This window comes from Myxocyprinus asiaticus, chromosome 46, assembly GCF_019703515.2.
Source record: "Myxocyprinus asiaticus isolate MX2 ecotype Aquarium Trade chromosome 46, UBuf_Myxa_2, whole genome shotgun sequence".
In the NCBI taxonomy this organism is placed as follows: Eukaryota; Metazoa; Chordata; class Actinopteri; order Cypriniformes; family Catostomidae; genus Myxocyprinus; species Myxocyprinus asiaticus.
The window spans coordinates 17,662,339-17,683,966 of NC_059389.1; the positions used below are offsets into that span (position 1 = coordinate 17,662,339).

At 39.0% G+C, this 21,628-nt stretch overlaps 1 protein-coding gene across 1 annotated transcript; it reads left to right on the plus strand.

Annotated features, from left to right (window-relative positions):
- The first annotated feature begins 77 nt into the window (after window positions 1–77).
- On the plus strand, window positions 78–21,512 carry LOC127435755 (formin-binding protein 4-like). Its single transcript, XM_051689423.1, has 17 exons — window positions 78–295; window positions 924–1,007; window positions 2,463–2,593; window positions 2,733–2,904; window positions 3,050–3,194; window positions 3,834–3,936; window positions 4,059–4,385; window positions 5,998–6,199; window positions 6,329–6,420; window positions 7,179–7,283; window positions 7,427–7,560; window positions 8,443–8,603; window positions 12,263–12,507; window positions 12,581–12,716; window positions 18,748–18,938; window positions 20,339–20,496; window positions 20,643–21,512. The coding sequence occupies exons 1-17, from the start codon at window positions 175–177 to the stop codon at window positions 20,734–20,736; spliced, it is 2,601 nt and encodes an 866-aa protein (XP_051545383.1). The 5' UTR covers window positions 78–174; the 3' UTR covers window positions 20,737–21,512.
- The last annotated feature ends 116 nt before the right edge of the window (window positions 21,513–21,628 follow it).

Consider the following 21,628-nt stretch of genomic DNA (forward strand, 5'->3'; position numbering starts at 1 on the left):
CTGTGAATAAATGTGTTTTATTAAAAAAGACGACGAAAACATGAAGTTACATAATAGCTTTTATTTTGAAGGATAAGAAGTCAATCAGCCATTTGGAAAGAGCAGACAGATCAGTAGCACAGAGCTGTGATTGCGAGCGAAGCTCCATTACTAACTGGAGCAGAAGCGGCAGTGATGGGGAAGAAGACTCGCACAGGCACAGGCAGAAGAACCATATTACAGCTTTCACCGCCAAGACCAAACCGCAACGCCACCGGAGCAGCAAGAGAGGACGGAGTCGGCTCTGGATCCGAAGGTGGACGATAAAGAGATCAAAACATATTTTATTTTTTAACTCGTCGGTTGAACAGTACTAGATATATAAAATATAAAGCAAATCGTTTCAAGAGAATCACATGCTTCTGTAGAATCGCGTTATTTCATAACTGACAGTCAGTTGATAGTCAATTGTGTCATTTGGTTGCATATCATATACCTATTATATGTATATTGTTGCTATACAAATTAAGTTGCATTTTAATAGTTATAAATATATAGTGTGGTTGGGTTCATCAGTTTTAAATCTCCGTTTGTCGTGTATGTTTAGCGTTAGCCACCGGTACCGATGAACTTATGTGTATATCTATATATATAGATATACACATATATATGTGTGACGTCAGAGCTTTTCAGGCTGTTACGATGTTAATATTGAAGGAAAACATGTTTGGCACTTTAATACTAGATTTAAATGGATATATTAAAGACAATTTAGAATATATTTTAAACCATATGCAGAGTTAGCAAAGCAGCCGTCACTGAGCTCGAGACAAAGCGCTAGCTAGCATGCTAACTCACCCCTTTCAGATAAACACCGCATTGGTTCAGTTGGAAAATTTGGGAAAAAGTGTATAACGTTACAAACTGTCTGTCTTCTGTTTTAGACGAACCTGAGGGTAACACAGATGGGCAGGGAATCCCGAGAGAAGTAAACCTAGGAATGAAGACCCCAGCTGTGAAGGCCACACGTAAGTTATTGCTTAGCCTTCCTGTTTGTTGACAATAAATAATACTTTGTGAGTGTAGCTATGTAATATACGTTTATATATTTAATAGGTGTAATCTATATATAACATTGTAACTACATGTGAATTTGATATATAATTATTTAATATACACCGGCGGCCAAAAGTTTGGAATTATGTACAGATTTTGCTGTTTTGTAAGGAAATTGGTACTTTAATTCACCAAAGTAGCATTCAACTGATCAGGACATTACTGTTGTAAAAAACAGCACCATCACTATTTGAAAAAAGTCATTTTTGATCAAATCTAGACAGACCCCATTTCCAGCAGCCATCACTGCAACACCTTATCCTTGAGTAATCATGCTAAATTGCTAATTTGGTACTAGAAAATCACTTGCCATCATATCAAACACTGCTGAAAGCTATTTGGTTCGTTAAATGAAGCTTAACATTGTCTTTGTATTTGTTTTTGAGTTGCCACAGTATGCAATAGACTGGCATGTCTTAAGGTCAATATTAGGTCAAAAATGGCACACAAAAAAAAAGAAACAGCTTTCTCTAGAAACTCGTCAGTCAATCATTGTTTTGAGGAATGAAGGCTATACAATGCTTGAAATTGCCAAAAAACTGAAGATTTTATACAAAGGTGTACACTACAGTCTTCAAAGAAAAAGGACAACTGGCTCTAACAAGGACAGAAAGAGATGTGAAAGGCCAGATGTACAACTAAACAAGAGGATAAGTACATCAGAGTCTCTAGTTTGAGAAATAGACGCCTCACATGTCCTCAGCTGACAGCTTCATTGAATTCTACCCGCTCAACACCAGTTTCATGTACAACAGTAAAGAGAAGACTCAGGGGTGCAGGCCTTATGGGAAGAATTGCAAAGAAAAAGCCACTTTTGAAACAGAAAAAGAAAAGGTTAGAGTGGGCAAAGAAACACAGACATTGGACAACAGATGATTGGAAAAGAGTGTTATGAATCTTAACCCCATTGAGCTTTTGTGGGATCAGCTAGACTGTAAGGTGCGTGAGAAGTGCCTGACAAGACAGCCACATCTATGGCAAGTGCTACAGGAAGTGTGGGGTGAAATGTCACCGGAGTATCTGGACAAACTAACAGCTAGAATGCCAAGAATCTGCAAAGCTGTCATTGCTGCACATGGAGGATTTTTTGATGAGAACTCTTTGAAGTAGTTTTAACAATTTTTTCAAATTGTAATAGTAATTTTCATGTTATTAATGTCCTGACTGATTGTGATCAGTTGAATGACACTTTGGTGAATAAAAGTACAAATTTCTTTCCATAAGAGCAAAATCTGTACATTATTCCAAACTTTTGGCCACCAGTGTTTAATATTCTTTCATTTGAATAATTTAAAATGGAGTCAGATTTAGTACAGGTATCTTTATGAAAGTGGTGAGGAGTTATGCATTTTGTGTTTGTTTTGCAGAGGGCCTGTCTTTGCTTGGAGCCTATGAAGACAGTGAAGAAGAAGATGCAACAGAGAACCCTGCGACTGCCACAAAGGCAAAACATAACCAGTCTGCAGACATAGACAGCACACTTGCCAATTTTATGGCGGTGAGTTAAGCTAGAGGATATCTAACCGTCCATATTTGTACACCTTTGAAATAAGACAAAACATATCTATTTTTACACTGCACTTTTTTTTTTATATATAAAATTGGCATGACATGGCTATTGTTTATGTTTCCAAAAGGAAATTGATGCAATTACCACCCAGCCGACCCAGACAGATGAATCAGGTTCTGAGTCCAGTGCTCCAGCCCCAACCCCTCCACGTCCTGAACCCAAAACAGACCAGCAGGCTCATGCTCAGAACCGCTCCACACAAGAATTTCAATACAACACGCAATACTCCCTTGCAGGAGGTGAGTTCTCCGGGTTATGTGCGTTAGGAAAATCAGTGGGGTTGCATTAACTTTTATGTTTATGGGCCTGTCAGTTGACATCTGATATACACAGATGTGAAGTATAGATGTTAATGTTTGTTTTGTTATGTTTGGGGTGCTATAGCTGGGTTGGAGATGGGTGACTGGCAGGAGGTGTGGGATGAAAATACTGGCTGTTACTACTATTGGAATACTCAGACCAATGAGGTGGCCTGGGAGCTCCCACATTACCTGGCCGACCAAATGCAGAGCTTACATTATGCAGACAGGTGAGTAATGATGTTAAGTAAACATGACATCTTACGTTTTAAAGAAACTTGCATATTGCAAGTATTTTGCCAGTAATCTTGATGTTCTGATTTTCAGTATTCTAATAAGCAAGATTTTCTTGAAGAAATGATAAAACATTGGTCCTAGAAAGTATTTGTACACTTAAGCCATACTAAAAGATATATTAATGTCATTACATTAGATTACAAAATATCAAACCAAGTCACATTTATTTTTAAAGAAGTGTAGTATAGTTAATGTGATGAACTACACCTGTGTGAATTTGTGGGTGACTGACTTCATGCAACCACTAAAAATGTCCTCAGGTCCAGTAAGTTAAAAGTAAATGCAAAGACTAATTTCTCAGAAAGGTTTTTTTTTTTTTTTTTTTCCAGAGAAAAGTTCTAGATCTTGCAGATGCCATTTAATTTTGTTGATATTTTGTTAGCTAAAGCAATTCAATTTTTACATTTTTTTAAGTGTGGCTTATGTGTCCAAATGCTTTTTGGAGCCACTTTAGCGATGTACAAATTAAAAAAAGAGTGGTAATTTTGTAAAATGGGCATTTTTCCTTTGTGTACTTTTTTAGAATTATTCACATATTTAGCTGTCATCTCATTTCACGTTATTTTCCACAGTTCATCTGTAAACAGTAATGGGGTGGCACAGCATAGCAGTGTTTATATTGAACAGCTGTCTGTCGCACCTGCCCCCACATCAAAGAGGGAAACCAAAAAGAAGGCAAGAATTTTGCATGAACCCCTCAATCACACCTGATCGGAATATCTACTGTTCCAAAACTTCTTCATTTACAGTTTGGTCAATTGTAGCAATGTGTAATTCTGCATCCTCTATCCACACAGGAGGTAATAGAGAGTGTTGTGGCTTTGACCAGCGAAGAGGAGGAGAGGAGGGGTGTTGCAGCTACTCTCCTAGCTCCCCTAATCCCGGAGGAGGTGAAGGAAGCAGAAGAGAAGTGGAGAAAGAAGGTAATGGCCATAGAGGAAACAGTTGAAGCAGCCCAGGATCTGGAGGTGGAAGGGACTCCATCTTTGAACTCCCCGGCTCTCCAGGACACGGACAGCCAAAGTAACCAGCGCAGCAGAAACCACTCCGCAGAATCTTCTGACAGGGAGGAGGAGGCAGAAGAGGACACCATGGAACTAGAACTTGCATTAGAGAGGAAAAAAGTGAGTAGCATCGTTAGAAACTCATTATTCAAAGACTGTGTGTACATGCTCAAACTTAGACTTGCCACGATGTCATAATATTCATGCGTATCCGCGTTCAAAACCAGTTATACCGGTAATACCGTTGGTTGGACACTCATTGGTGCTATGGTGTAATTTTCATTGCTCAATGGCCTACACCGGTGGTTCCCAACCTTGTTCCTGGAGGCCCCCCCAACACTGCACATTTCCACATCTCCCATTTCTGACACACCCAATTCAGGTCTTGGAGTCTCCACTAGCGAGCTAATGAGTTGAATCAGGTGTGTTTCGTCCAATGTACCGAGTATAACCAGTAACACCATATACCGTGGTAAGCCTACTCAAACCTTTTTCTATGTTATTCAGTGTGCGCTCTGCTTTTTCCTAGTAATGAATTTCTGGAGCACATAGATGCAGGCATGTCGAAATGTGAGCTCCGGTGACAGGATAGCGTAGAGTGGATCACATGCACGATTAAACTGGGATTCCCTCGATATGATGACACAGACCCAGTTTGAATGACCCATTTTATGTTTTTAAGCATTGTGGAGCAAATCAGTCATGTCAAACAGCTAGACAGCCCTGACATTCTGAACAACACTGCAACACTGAAAACATCTGCTTTGCACCAATATCAATTACAAGACTTTTCACATCATTACATCAACACCTTACTAACATTTATCATAGTAAACTGCAACAGAATTTTTCATTACAACTGTGGCAGTTGTACTAAAAAAAGTTATGTTCTTAAATGTGTTAAGGCTATTACTTATTCTTAAAAAATAATCAGTTTATTTTTTAACTAACCACTGAGGAGCCATCCATGGTCTTAACTATGGTAAACACAAGGGCAAGTGTAATGTAGAATAAAAGTTTGGAACTTTATAAATTATGAATAAAGTCATGTGTAATATTATGTGTAAAAATGATGTTTAAGATTAGGAAACAAACTGGCCTGGTTTTGCTGCAAATTTTCCTAGAATTAAAATAATTCCTTAATCATTAGGAGTCTGATGAAAGGAAAACAATATCTATTATGGAGTAGGAAACAAACATTTTGACTATAGAGAAAGTCACAAATCAGTAAAGTGATTTACTCATAAATATTATAACTAGCCCTATAGAAAAATGATGTTAAGTTCGTTTCCACCATACCTTTAAGTACAAAAAACTGTTAAATTCATGTTTCTAAAAATCATATTTCTTACAAACATGAAATTTAACTACATATCTTAAATATTAATTGCAACTGTGTAAAAAAAAAAAAAAAAAAACTTGCACCATGTATGTATGTGGGGGATAAGGGGGGCGCAGTCTTGTACATTTTGTCAGAGGGGGGCTTATTATGTAAGACTTTGAAAACCCCTGTCTTAGATTATTCAGAAAATACTGATTACCATGTATACAGGGAAATTAAAAAAATGGTTGAGCATGTAAAAAAGTCTTAATTCTCAATGAAGGCTTAACAAGAATATGGACCTTAATAGGAAAATTATGTGCATTTAAACATAGTCAACGAATATCTAATTTCATAAAATCGTTTCTTTATTAAAATGCTGCTCCAAGTTAAGGGTTTGTTATTCTGTAGGCTGAGCTTCGAGCCTTGGAGGAAGGTGATTGCAGTGCTGGTGGTTCCAGCCCCTGTTCTGAAACCAGTCAGGAGGGACCTCGCAACTTACTTTTGAAGAAGAACAAATGGAAGACATCCTTCCTTCGCGCACCAAGCCCTGACTCGAGCAGCCGGGGTTCAGAAAAGGCAGGATTGGGCACTCCTGAATGCTCTGATAATGGTAATCTAAAGTCCTTAAAAAATTTAATAAACTTGGTTGACTCCATAAAAATGAACAAACTTGGCTTACTGTTTCCTAGAGCAGTGTAGAACATGAATCAAAAACTTACAAAGCATCCTGTGTTTCAAGTACATTCCAAAACGGCAGAGAAGCAAGGGGAAGAAGATGAAAAGGAGAAGTCTGTATCCAAAACTCTTCAAAAGGAAGAAGAGGACCTCAAGGTATTTGGAATGAGTTGAAGTCAACGTGTAATCAAAATTGACAGTTTACTTTAGTCTTAATAAACATTCCTGGTCTTAATGTGCAATAACGGTGCACATAACTACAAATAGAAATTTGTCTTTCATCAAAATTAAATAACTGTCCTTTTTGGCTGACATCATCAATTTCTATTTTTCAACCCCTCTCCTTCAACCACCTGGCTCCATTCTGTTATGTAATGATGGATAAAATATAAGTCCTGCCCTACATTTTTATGAATATCTTATTTCTTTGGGAAATACATCAGATTTCTAATTAAAACGTATGAGGAATGCAGTTTCATGTGGACTTTAAAGGGATACTTCACAAAATGGAAAATTCTGTCCTAATTCTCCCACCCTCATGTTGTTCCAGACCTGTAATTTTGGAAAACAAAAGGAGATGATGGGTAGAATATTAGCCTCATTCACCATTTTCCTTTCATTGCATCTCTTTTGTGAATGGTGACTGAAGCTAAAATTCTGCCCTAACATCTTTTGTGTTCTATGAAAGAAACTTCCTACAGGTTTGGAACAAAATGTGGGTGGTTGAATCTTCTGGGTGAATTGGTGAAATACTCCTTTAAGAAACCCTCTGCCTCGTAAACCTTATATACCTAAACTGCTATGATTTTATTTAGAGGAAATGACCTACAGATTACAGTTAATGGTAATTTAAATTGTTTAATGACAGAAAGAGTCCGCATTAACAGATCCTCATTTTGGAATGCATTCTTTAGTTTCAGATCGGAGAACTTGCCAACACACTCACCAGCAAAATGGAGTTCTTGGGAATTGACAAAAAAGCCATCTCAAACTTTCAGTTGCTGTTGTTGCAAACAGAGGTAAACTCAGACAGTGAAATTGAAGCTGTCTTAGTGAAAAAAAGTTTAGATCTAATTGTCAGTCCAACAATAACCTTTCTGAATTTTAATGTGGTTTTAAAAAAGTCTTTATTGAAATTGCTTTTTGATGTCTTCTCCTCCAGACGCGGATTGCGGACTGGCGAGAGGGCGCTCTGAATGGAAACTATCTCCGCCGCAGGCTGCAGGAAGCCGCAGAGCACATAAAACATTACGAACTTAACGCCACTCCCAAAGGCTGGTCCTGCCACTGGGACAGGTACGCGCTCCTTACCTTTCATATCCTTATCACTCCCCCTCCCCAAAACGTACCCTCATGTGACGATTGACCACACTGCCTCCGCTACATGACAAATGCGCAACTGATTTGCACTTGATTGTATTACTGGGGAGTGTTTACGAGCATGGATAAAGACAGAAGTTTGTGGTAAACCTCATAAGGGAGCGTCTCTAAAGAGCCAGCCTCACCACCAAACCGAATCCTAAAGAGAGTCCCATCTCTTTCCTCAAAATCAGTCAAAAGGGTTTACTAGCTCTTAGAAGGTGGTTGCGCGTGCGAGAGCTTTGAACTTTACAGGACTGCCCTAAAATGATGGGAGAAATGAGTGACACAGAGTGACCACGTCGAAGCAGCGTGTCACACAAGCATCAATAAAGGAAGACGATGCCTTGCCCTTGGAGCCTGAAGGTCAGACCAATCTATTTCATTGTTTGTTTTTACTGGATTTTTCCATGCACTATTGATGATTGTTAAACAAAACTGTTATCTTTTACCCTCTGTTGAAGATGCCTCTCTTAAGGCATCTAATGTAGGGGTTTTGTAACTGTTGGTGTGAGTATTGACATGGAAACTGAGACTGATTTCTTAATGCTGCTAAACTTTTTAGGCTTGGAGATTCATTTTATTTTTTATTTTTTATTTTTTTTGCTTTGTTTTGTTGACGATAAGGTGGGTTCTTTATCAGTGCACCTATTATAATCTGGCTCTTCTTCTGGGCTCCAAGTGAAGCCCAGTTCAACATTCCCTCATTAGGGAACTAGAGCCCCCTTCCCTTTGACTCCTCAAGGGTCTCATGACTTTGAAAATAGTGGAGAGAATGGTTGGTAAGACGTCTCTCTGTGTTTGTTTCTCCAACTCTAGAGAGCACAGACGGTACTTCTATGTGAACGACCGGACCAATGCCTCCCAGTGGGAGTTTCCAGTTGTGGAGGAGGGAGAGGAAGCTAAGCAATGCCTGTCACCCGCAGCTGGCCCTGGAGACACCAGTCATCCATCTGCAGAAGCTGTTGGTGGTATCATAGGTGGGTGTCCTGATGCGTAGTTCAGGAATAGTTCACCCGGAAGTGTAAATTCTGTCTTTTACTCACCCGGAAGTGTAAATTGTATGTCATGTCATTCCAAACCTGTATCTTTCCATGGAGTATGAAAGGAGATATTTTGCAGAACGCTCCAACCCACTCTTTTCCATACAACGAAAATGGATGCACACTGTTGAACTCCAAACAAGCACTAGAAAAGTTCCTTAAATGTGGTCTGTAAACCTAGTGCACTAAGTTCCAAATCTTCTGAAACCATATGATAAGGTTTTATCAGGAAAAGACTGACACCAAGTTGTTAAAGTAGTCATGACAATAGGAATCAGATTTTCCTTGATCTTCTGACTTAGAAAAGGGGTGTTGTATTATAAAAACATACTGTAAGTTTCAGAACTCAAAAATGTCTCCACACTGCCAAAAGAGCATGTTGAAACCAAGCTGCCAAAACAATTTGTTCTCTACTTCCTCCACATTGTGATGTCAGACTGTGGTAGGCATTTGCATCTGACCGCCTCCACAACAACACACCAACGGCAACTTTACCTTTAATCACTTCTGTAGCCTGCCTAGTAGCAGTGAGCATTGAGATGGCAAGTAGAGTGAGCTGATCAGTCAAGAGCAGAGAGCCAATCATAACAGTGGGTGTTTACGCAAGTCTCAAAGAAGACGCAGCACCAAAACCGAACATTCTTACCTAGGGTCAGAATGAGGGTGGAAAATTATGATGTTTTACAAATACACCGATCAGCCGCAACATTAAAACCACCTGCCTAATATCGTGTAGGTCCCTTTGTGCCGTCAAAACAGCTCTGACCCGTCGAGGCATGGACTTGCGAGGTGGGGCCTCCATGGATCGGACTTGGGGAATTTGGAGGCCAAGTCAACACCTTGAACTCTTTCTCATGTTCCTCAAACCATTCCTAATGGGAATCAGGGAATACGGTTGCCTTGAAGGGGTGTACGTGGTCTGCAACAATCAATGAGCCTTGGGCGCCCATGACTCTGTCCTGGTTCACCGGTTGTCCTTCATTGGACCACTTTTGGTAGGTACCAACCACTGCATATCGGGAACACCTCACAAGATCTGCCGTTTTGGAGATGCTCTGACCCAGTCGTTTAGCCCTCACAATTTGGCCCTTGTCAAAGTCGCTCCGATCCTTACGCTTGCCCATTTTTCCTGCTTCCAACACATGAAATTCAAGAACTGACTGTTGACTTGATGCCTAATATATCCCACCCCTTAACAAGTGCCATTGTAACGATAAAATCAATATTATTCACTTCACCTGTCAGTGGTTTTAATGTTGTGGCTGATCAGTGTATATGACTGTTTTTTTTGTGCAAAAAACTTTAGTAATATTATAAGTGATCCTCAAGGTATATATTTAAATAATAAAAAGAGGCATGTCATGACCCCTTTAAGGTCCCAATTTACCTCTAGCGAAATCAAAGAACAAACGAGTGTAATATCATTGAACAAAATCTGGCCAAAAAGAAGTTGTATTATTTTAGTTTGTTGCATTGATTTGAAAAAGCTTGCCAGTGAACTTTGAGGAAAACTTTGCGACCAGCTTCTAAACAACTTAATACTGCCAATGTTCCATGTCATTAGTGGGTTTTACCTGATGCACCACCTAATTTGAATCCAACATCTCATTCTGGTTCTTTTTGTTTTTTTTTGTTTTTTGTTTTTTTAAATCAAAATGTTTTTTATTCTATTATTTTTTAATAGTCTTATCTGTGCATTTTGTAGATCCATTTGTGATAGATATACAGTGTACGTGCCGGGTCTCTTAAGACCCGAATATGTAAGAGTTTTTAGTGAAATGCTGATGCATTTAAGGGTTAAAGTACCATAATATTTTTGTATTTAAATTTTTTTACTAAATCTTATAATAACAAGAAACACATGCACACACACACACACACACACACACACACACACACACATATATATATGTGTGTATATATATATATATATATATATATATATATATGTATATGTGTGTATATATATTTTTTTTTGTAGACTAAAAAAATTTTTTTTTTAAAACAGCACACACACACACACAAATCATGGCCTTGTAAAAAGTCTCTATGGGCTAACCGTATAGATGTAGGAAATTATGCACTAGCTGTGTAAATCTGCACATGTGTTCATGTTGACTGATGTAGATGATGTGAAGAACCTATACACATATATATATATATATACACACATAAATATATATATATATATACACATATATACATATATATATACATATACATATATATACATATATATATATATATATGTGTGTGTATATATATATATATATATATATATATATATATATATATATATATATATATATGTGTATATGTGTATAGGTTCTTCACATCATCTACATCAGTCAACATGAACACATGTGCAGATTTATACAGCTAGTGCATAATTTCCTACATCTATACGGTTAGCCCATAGAGACTTTTTACAAGGCCATGTTTTGTGTGTGTGTGTGTGCTGTTTTAAAAAAAAAAATTTTTTTAGTCTACAAAAGTAGATATGCTGCTTCATTCATGTGTTGTCTGAAGCAGAAAGCCATTAACACATCTGCCCAAAATGAGATAAATGCATCTAATCATTATTCTTTTGTCTGTATTCTGCCAATGACTGCTGTCTGGCACCATTGTAATATACACCTATCTTTGCAGTAGTATCAGTGTCATCATAAAATACAATAACACCGGTGGATATTATGGCCGCGCATAGCATGTTAGCACATTATTGCCATGAATGCAGAATGTAAACATGACAAATGAAACATTATCTACTACAACATTATCAGTAAGTAGTTAAAAGGCATGTAGTAATTTATAACACATTTTAATGTCACATTTGTTAGTGTTAAATGTAGTCTTGTGCGTCCACACATATAAATGCTCCTCTAAATGCCTCTTTCAGTGGCATGGCCAGTGTCTGAATGTTCACAAACACTATACCGTTGCTCGACCATTTTGAACTTCTTTCTAGCTCTAAGTGAAGAATGAAGAAGAACATTGACTTTAGTATATTGGGGCCTTTATTTACTGAAAATCTTCCCCTTTGTCATAGCTCTCAAATCTCATTCTTGTATGCACACATTCAAACTTGATTCCTCAAGACGTGTCATGCCAGATTTGATGCCGGTGCCGTATGATTCCAAATCTGCTGTGATCTTGACATACACGTTTCCAATTAAAAACTGCAATATGTAAGTGTAAAGGAATCAAAAATGGCAGAGGAAGCTGGGACTGGCTTGACAGTCCACGTGAGACATTTATTGCATACACACTTTTCAATGTCACACAATATGACTTTTCAGTCAAAACATTGAACACAGACAGGTCCGGGTTGCTTTTCAGCAGTTCCCGACAAACACAACCACATCGACATGCGTCTCTCTCTCCCCGTCTGCTGCTGTCTCCTCTCCTCAAATACTCCCACCGCCCCTTACTGGAACGCAAGACCAGTGTGGCACACAGGTGGAACTCATTCACGACTTATATTCCCGGCCTCGCTCTGCCCAGACACCGCTCAGCCCCGCCCTGCTCGCCACAGTAAGGAATAACAATACATTATTATTAGGCTAAAGAATCTTTTTTATTTTTTATTAATACAGATACTTCCATGGCAGAAATGCATTCATATTGGTCAGTTCCCCAGCCTCCTCAACCTCCCCTGCCTCCACTTCCTCCAGAAGATCCGCCCCCTCCACCTATGGAGCAACCCCCACCACCACCTCCACCTCCTGAATCCCCTCCTCCACCCCCTCCACCACCCCTCAGTGATGACGGAGAGATCGAGGAAGTGGAGATGGAGGATGAGGAGTCAGAACCTCCTGCTCCTGGAACAGAAGAGTTCAAGGTAACTTTTTTTCTCTTGGGTATTTTACTTGCTTTGCACTGGAGCATGTTTTGACACCTGTACCTTTCCACAGGCAGCTGAGGCAGCAGCTTCTTTGATGGTTGTGGCTAAAGGTCAGAAGCGCAAGGCACCAGGATTAGGGTCGCTCACCAAAACAGTCACCATCGGCAGCAGCCCCATTCTATATACTCAATCCTGTGCCACAGCTGGTAAGAATAATACACATTTCTGCTTTTAAATATTTTTTCATTGTTTTTTGTTTTGTTTTATATTAACAATTTTTATTGATTCCATTCAACAAATTAAATAAAAATCGCAGAAAATGCGGAATCAAATTATGTACAATTAAACCCTTCTCACCGAACACCCCCACCCAACACAAACACTCACCCCAGTGGTCATAAATATTTGAAAAAATAAAAAAACACAAGCACACAGAGTAAATATATAAATAAAAAGCATATTTTCAAAAAACAATCAAATTGCACACACATATTTAAAACTAGATATCCCTCTCCACTACCCCTCCCTGAAAGCCTTCCAAAAAGGCCAAATATCTGCCCCATTTCCTATCAGATAACCCCAGATTTCCCAGCCTTCTATACATCCCTTCCTCAAAGGCCGCCACCCTCCCCATCTCCAAGCACCACTCATGAAATGAGGGCCCTCCAACTGACTTCCAGCCCCTTAAAATAACCTGTCTGGCGATCATGACTCTCGTTAGGACCCAACTCTTTATGTGCCGATTCTCAACGTCGATGACCATCCCATCTGCCAAAATACAGAGTCTGGGGCAAAGTGAAAGCCGAGTGCCCAAAACATCACATATAAGACTCTGAACTTTCAACCTGGATATCAACACACCCCCAAAAGACATGAGTTATGTCTCCAACCTCTGATTGACATCGCCAGCAGGTCGGTGTGTCTTTAAGACCAAGCCTTTACAATCTGGAGGGGTTCCAATAAAATCGATGTAAAATCTTAAATTGCATAAGGTGAACCCTTGCATCTCTAGATGCAGACTTGACATTTTTTAGGATCCTAGCCCACACCCCCTCCAATGTCAAGTTTAGATCTTTCTCCCATAATTTTTTGAGAGAATTCAAAGTTCCATCCCCCAGACTCTGAATTAGCAGGGAGTAATACACTGATGCTTCATGACCCTTCCCAAAAGCAGCAATCACCACTCCCAGAGTATCTGCCGCACTGGGGGGGTGCGTGCCACTCCCAGAAACAGTGCAGATTAGGTGGCGCAGCTGTAAATACTTATAAAACTGAGATCTGGGAATGCCAAAATGTTGAACCAAATTTTCAAAAGGTCTCAATACTCCACTCTCATATAGGTCACCAAGTGTATTAACCCCCCTCACAATCCAATCTGACCAACAGAAAGGGAACTTATTAATACATAGTTTAGGGTTCAGCCATATGCTCGAGACTACATTTAAATAAATATCAGAATTAAACACTCTGGACACTTTTGTCCATATCGAGTGCAAATGCAAAGTAATGGGGGAATAACCTCTCCGGCTAGTTTAATCGAAAGGCTTTGCAGTGGCGAGATAGGGGCAAGAACTTTCTTTTCAATACAAAACCAGGGAGGGGCTCTCTCAGGTGGAAGCGACCAATGAGCCAAATGTCTATGACCGAATGCATAATAATAAAACAAAATCTTGGGTAGGCCTAACCCACCTTTGTCAATCGGCCTATGTAACTTTAACCTGGGACGCTTACCATTCCAAATGAAGGACTTCGCTATGTTATCAAATTGCTTGAAATAAGAGAGGGGGACATCTATAGGGAGAGACTGTAGCAGGTAGTTGAATTTTAGAATACAATTCATTTTAATAACATTAACCTTCCCAATCATAGATAAATGTAATGAAGCCCACCTGTCCACATCATTTGAAAACCTTTTTATTAAGGGATCAAAATGAACTCTTGACTAAATCAGACAAATTTCCTGGGAATAAAATTCCCAAATACTTAATTCCCTGTTTGGGCCACTGGAAGGCACCCAGCTGGAAGGCCGTTACTGGACAGTACGCTGTCAAAGCCAAAGCTTCGGAGTTAGACCAATTGTCTTTGTATCCTGAGAACTTGGAAAAGGAGTAAATAATTCTGTGGAGGCAAGGCATAGATCTAGTAGGGTCGGAGACGAATAATAAAATATCATCTGCGTAAAGCAGAAGCTTATGCGCTACACCTCTCGCAATCACCCCTGGAAAATCATCCTCCTTTCTTATCGTGGCTGCTAATGATTCCAGAGCAAGACAGAACAATAATGGGGAAAGAGGGTAACCCTGCCGGATGCCCCTATCCAGAGTAAAATAATCTGAAATTAATCCGTTTGTTTGTACCGCTGCTACAGGGTGTCTATAAAGTAACTTAATTCAACCAATAAATGTACTTCCGAACCCATACATTTCCAAAAACTTAAAAAGATAATCCCATTCTACCATATCAAATGCCTTTTCGGTGTCAAGTGAGATGGCAGCGACTGGAGATTGATCATTCGCTACTGACCACATGATATTGATGAGACGCCTAATATTATCAGAAGAGCTACGGCCTCGAATAAATCCCGCCTGATCTATATGTATAAGTGATGTCAAAACTTAATCGATTATCCAGAATTTTTGACAACATTTTTACATCTAGCTGGATCAGGGAAATTGGGCAGTAACTTTTACACTCACTTGGATTTTAAAAATCAGACTGATCCGGGCTTGTGTCATGGTTGGCGGAAGCTTTCCATTCTTTAATGATTCTGTATAAACTTCTAACAAAAGTGGAGTCAGTTCTGTAGCATAAGATTTGAAAAGCCGCCAGGCCCCAGAGCCTTGCCTGTAGGCAAGGCCTTAATTCCCTCATCAAACTCCTCCAAGGTTATCTCAGAATCAAGAGAATTTTTCAGTTTAGGAAGATCTAATGGTTCCACAAAGTTCCTAATATCTTCATCAGTAGACGAAGATGTGGAACTATAGAGATCAAAGTAGAATTCTTTAAAAGCATTATTAATATCAATGGCCAAGGTAAATATTTCACCACCTGCAGATTTCACAGAGGGAATGGTAGAAAAATACTCTCTCTGCATTATATATCTAGCCAAAAGCTTCCCTGCTTTGTCCCCTGACTCAAAGTATGACTGTCTTGCCCTGAATAACCAAAACTATTATATCTATATTTCAGTCGGGTCAATTCTCTGAGGCCATCAGATGACATACGGCGCTTCAGTCTTGCCTCGGCACTTTTAATATTTCCTTCCAACTGCACAAGTTCTTGTGCTTAGGATTTTTTGGTGAATGAGGCATACTGTATAATCCAACCCCTAAGAACTGCCTTAAGTGCCTCCCAAGCCACGCCCACAGAGGATAATGAGGACCAGTTGGTCTCCATATAAACATTGATTTCAGTCTTTAACATTTGTTGGAAATCAGGATTTTGCAAAAGGGACACATTAAGGCACCAACTATATGATTTCTTTTTATCTGTATATGGCAACACCTCTAAACTCACCAGGGCGTGATCTGAGACTAAGATATTTCCAATTGTGCAATCAACAACAGATGAAATGAGGGATTTGGATATCAAAAATAAAAATCTATTCTAGAATAAATCTTATGGACTAATGAAAAAAATGTATAGTCCCTACCAAATGGGTTCAAAAGTCTCCAAATATCTGTAATACCAAGATTTTTACTCATCCTGTGAAGCATCAATGTTGCTCTAGGGGACTTATACTCTTTTGCTTCACTATGATCAAGGACTGAGTCCATCAAAAGATTAAAGTCTCCTCCCAATATTATATCATCAGTGGAGCCAGCGGTTTGCAGCATCCCTTCAAGATCTATAAAAAAGCCCTGATCATCAGCGTTAGGTGCGTTAATATTAGCCAAAATCAACCTTTGCCCCTGAATTTCAGCTAAAACAATAATGACTCTCCCTAATTTATCTGTAGTCTGTTTGAGACATTTGAATTGTAGATGTTTATTAATCAATATAATGACTCCCTTGCTCTTACTTGAGCCAGCACTAAAGAAAACATGTCCACCCCATATTTTCCCAAATTTTTCAGCTTCCTGCAGGGAAAGATGTGTTTCTTGAAGAAACACTGTATCATATTTTTTACGTTTAAGAAAATAAATAACCTTCCTTCTTTTTATGGGGTGCCCCAACCCATTCACATTCCATGTGGAGAGAGATTGTACACTCATATTAACATTTGACATTTTGATATAGTAGAAAAAATATATTGTGTGTCAGAAAAACAAAATTATACAGACCACATTCCCCATTAGTGAAACAATCAAACCCCGAACTTCCCCCCCGAACAAAACAAACAGAAAAAAGAAAAATGTGCGCATTAACCCTGCACACGACAGCGCCAACCGGCGACAATCCCTCCAAACTCAAAAGGTCCATAAACGCCCACAAGCCCCCATGACAACTTTGCCATCGGATTGCTCAATTTTGCCTCACAAATTTGTGAGGCAAAATTACATAACAGAAAATACTTTGTAAAATAAACCCTAGCCAATAGGAAGAATGAACAGAAAGAACATGTAGATTCATTCACAGAACTGTCTCAAAGGTGTTATCTTCCATAAAACAAATTCCAACTGATATAAAACCGTTCAGATTCCTCGGACAGACAAACAAATGTTCAGTGAGCCAGCTGTTATGAGTTCAGTGGATGACGTGATCATTCCAATGTCCCGTAAAAATACTCAACAAAACAAACTCCAGGCAGCAGGAGGAATAAGCATGAAGTACGAACAGATTAATCCACAGCTGTTCCAAAGGAATGTTATTCAATAGAACGAGCTCCAGCCACTAGGCGGAACCAATACAAAAAGAAACAAAACCGGCATCCCGGTTCCTCAGATGGTGGAGTCAATTCACTCGGAGGTCGCATAAAAGTATATACCATGACTTACACAGTCCATCAACTTTATAAAGGACATCCTTTGTGTGAGCATGTAGATATTTTGCAGTCATCCGTAGTGTCCACTCTCAAACTGGCTGAGAACTTCAAAGCAAAAGTTTCATTAAGGAAAAAATGTTATTCACAAAACAAACTCCAGCCGCTCGGCAGAGCCAACGCAAAAAGAAAAAAGAAACCAAAATGACGCCCAGCTTCCTCAAAAGCCAGAGTAAGTACAGCGAGTCGACTCACTCACATGAGAAGCACCCAGTGGTTTACTCACCCATTGTTTCAATAAAAGACATTGCCTGTTTGGGACATGTAAATACTTTGTGACCATCCTTCGTATGTATTCTCAGTTTGGCTGGAAACATCAGAGCAAAAGTGACCTTTCGCTGATGTAAGAGTTTCTTACATTCCTTGAACCGATCGCGTTTCTCTCTTGTCGAACTCGCAAAGTCCGGGAATAAGAAAATATTATGGTTCTTCCAAGAAAGCTTCCCTTTGCTCCTCGCCTGGCGCAACGCAAGATCTTTATCGGATGATTGGATGGTGGCCAGAATCGATCGGGGCCTTTCTCCCTCAGCAAATCTGTGAGCTGGGACTCTGTGAGCTCGCTCGATTTGCAGTTTATGGCCTGTTATGTCGAGCAGACTCGGGAAAAGCTCGTCTAGGAATTTCACCATATCTCTGCCCTCCTCATGCTCATGAATTCCAACAATTTGAACATTATTCTTGTGGCTTCTATTCTCAAGATCTTCAAGCTTTTCAAGGAGATGTTCCGAATCAACTTTGGTCACGGGTGGATTAGCGGTTAATTCCCTCTCCGAAGACTCCAGACAATCGATTCGTCTCTCAACATCAGACACTCTTGTACCTAACTCAGAGAATTTTATTTCCATCGCCGTAATCGATCACCGTATTACAACGAGATCCTCCAAGTCAGCAAGAACCTTCGTCAACATCACCGACATGTTGGACAACTGACGCTGGATCACCTCTCCCGCCGTGCCATCCAAATCGAGTCCCCAGTCTGTAGGCCTGTTGGGGCTTTCATCCTGAACACGTAAGTGTCTTTTAATGTCTCCAGAGCCCGAGGATTTTGACTTCTTTGCCACGTTTTGCCTCAAAGAGCAAATGTGTAACTGGGTGTATTGAATTTCACCAGATCATAACATGAAAATAATAAAAAATGTAGCAAAGTTCGCAGAGCTTGTCGCTCACATGTCTGCGTCTTGCATGGCATCACATGACCCCCACCATTTTTTCATTATGTTTAATAATCATCCTGTCTTGTTTTAATGCATTCACAGTCCCAGTTCTGGTTGGAAATGCTTTCTGGGGAATGACTACTGCAATTGTACCTTCTCTGCCTGTTGAGAGCATACCAATGCCAGTCCTACCAGCCAAACCACCACCTCCTGCTCCTGCGCCTCTCCCTCCCAGCACCCTGGAACCAAGCAAAGTGCTTATAGATAAAACAAAGAAACAGAAGAAAGAGAAGGTGGGTGTAAATAAAGAATAGCTTTTAACTTTTTTGTCCATCCTCCATTTTAGCATTTTTTCCGCCCATTTGTTGCATCTTTTTATCTTTTTCCCCATTTGTAACATATTTTGTTTCCAGTGTTGCTTCTTTTTTTCTATAATGTTTTCCTCTGTCTTACATACACTGGCAGCCAAAAGTTTGGAATAATGTACAGATTTTGCTGTTTCGGAAGGAAATTGGTACTTTAATTGAGCAAAGTGGCATTCAACTGATCAAAAAGTATAGTCAGGACATTAATAACATGAAAAATTACAATTTGAAAAAAATGTTCAGAACTTCTTAAACTACTTCAAAGTGCAGCAATGACAACTTTGCAGATCCTTGGCATTCTAGCAGTTTGTCCAGATACTCAGGTGACATTTCACCCCATGCTTCCTGTAGCACACCATAGATGTGGGCACTTCTCACGCACCTTACAGTCTAGCTGATCCCTCAAAAGCTCAATGGGGTTAAGATCAGTAACACTCTTTTCCAGTTATCTGTTGTCCAATGTCTGTTTCTTTGCCCACTCTTAACCTTTTTGTTTTTCTGTTTCAAAAGTGGCTTTTTCTTTGCAATTGTTCCCATAAGGCCTGCACCCCTGAGTCTTCTCTTTACTGTTGTACATGAAACTGGTGTTGAGCGGGTAGAATTCAATGAATCTGTCAGCTGAGGACATGTGAGGCATGTATTTCTCAAACTAGAGACTCTGATGTACTTATCCTCTTGTTTAGTTGTACATCTGGCCTTCCACATCTCTTTCTGTCCTTGTTAGAGCCAGTTGTCCTTTTTCTTTGAAGACTGTAGTGTACAACTTTGTATGAAATCTTAATTTATATTTTTTTGCCAATTTCAAGCATTGTATAGCCTTCATTCCTCAAAACAATGATTGACTGACGAGTTTCTAGAGAAAGCCGTTTCTTTTTTGCCATTTTTTTTTTACCTAATATTGACCTTAAGGCATGCCGGTCTATTGCATACTGTGGCAACTCAAAAACAAACACAATGACAATGTTAAGCTTCATTTAATGAACCAAATAGCTTTCAGCAGAGTTTGATATAATGGCAAGTGATTTTCTTGTACCAAATTAGCAATTTAGCATGATTACTCAAGGATAAGGTGTTGCAGTGATGGCTGCTGGAAATGGGGCCTGTCTAGATTTGATCAAAAATGACTTTTTTCAAATAGTGATGGTGCTGTTTTTTACATCTGACTATACTTTGTGATCATTTGAATGCCACTTTGGTGAATTGAAGTACCAATTTCCTTCCGAAACCGCAAAATCTGTACATTATTCCAAACTTTTGGCCACCAGTGTATTTTCCTAAAAATCATATATTTGGAAATAATTTAGAATTGCCATCTTATTTTTGTAAAGACCAAGAAGAGCAAGACGAAAATGCCATCCCTAGTGCAGAAGTGGCAGAGCATTCAGAAAGAGCTAGATGAAGAAGAGAAGTCGAGCTCCAGTGATGAAGATCGAGACCAGCTGAACAACAGACGCATAGAGGAATGGAAACAACAACAGCTTGCTTCGTAAGTTTAAAAAACATTTGACGTGTAATTAATTTTCTCATTCACTTTATTTTCTTGGAACTGCCAAGAATGTTGTTTAGAATACTTTTGATATGAATACAGAAAGTTAAGATCAAGTTAAATGTAATTTATGTAATTGTCTACAGAGGGAAATCTGAAAAGAACGCTAACTTCGAAGTACTGCCTGACAATTGGAGGGCAAGACTTATAAAGAAAAGGAAGATGATGCAGAGTTCATAACACCAGACTGGGAAACTTTGAATAAGAGTCTTCATCAGTGGTGGACTGAACTGTGTCATGGTGTCCAAGTTACTAAGCTTCATTAAGGACTTATTTGGACAAATCTGAACGAATGTTTCTTTTTATATGTGTGCACATACTTGGGTAAACTCTGTCTGTTAAATTAAAATGCATCATCTCATGACTAGGGGTATACTAAGGTTATAGGATGTTGTAAAATTACTATGTTAACAGCCTTTAATTTGCAGAATGTTTTAAAGATTCAGTGAACCAGGCCCCACATGTACAGCATTTTTTCTTCTACTTTTTTGTACTCCCACCTCTGAAACCTGTGCATGATTTATTCATAAAATGAAACAAAAATACTGAAATCAATATTAAAGGACTGTCTCATTTCTCAGATATCTCAGACCTGTTGTCTTAAAAGCTAAACGGAATATATTTTCAGGTTTACCTTTTGTAAAATGGGATTTTTTTGTAAAAACCCATCTAAATGTAAAATTGATTTTTGCTGCGTTTCCAGCTAAAATCAAGTTCCACCATCCATTTTTATTTTATATCTATAGAAAAATTTACATTAACAACACTTCTTGTGAACTCATTTAACAACAGTTTCACCAGTGCTTCCAAAATCATTGCTCTTTAAATTATGCTTCATATTTGGACTGTGTACCGTTTTATTTTTACTGATACTATGAAGAAGTCACCTTTACGAACATGCCAACTGCTTTTTTTCTCTTTAATATTAAAGTACATTGATATGTTTTACAACATAATAGCCTTGTACTTGTCTCACTTTTAAACTGAAAACCTTTTAATGGTCAGAGTTACTACTTTCTGAACTGGAGAAATTGGGCCATTGATTGTTTTCTACATTTTAGATAATGGATAA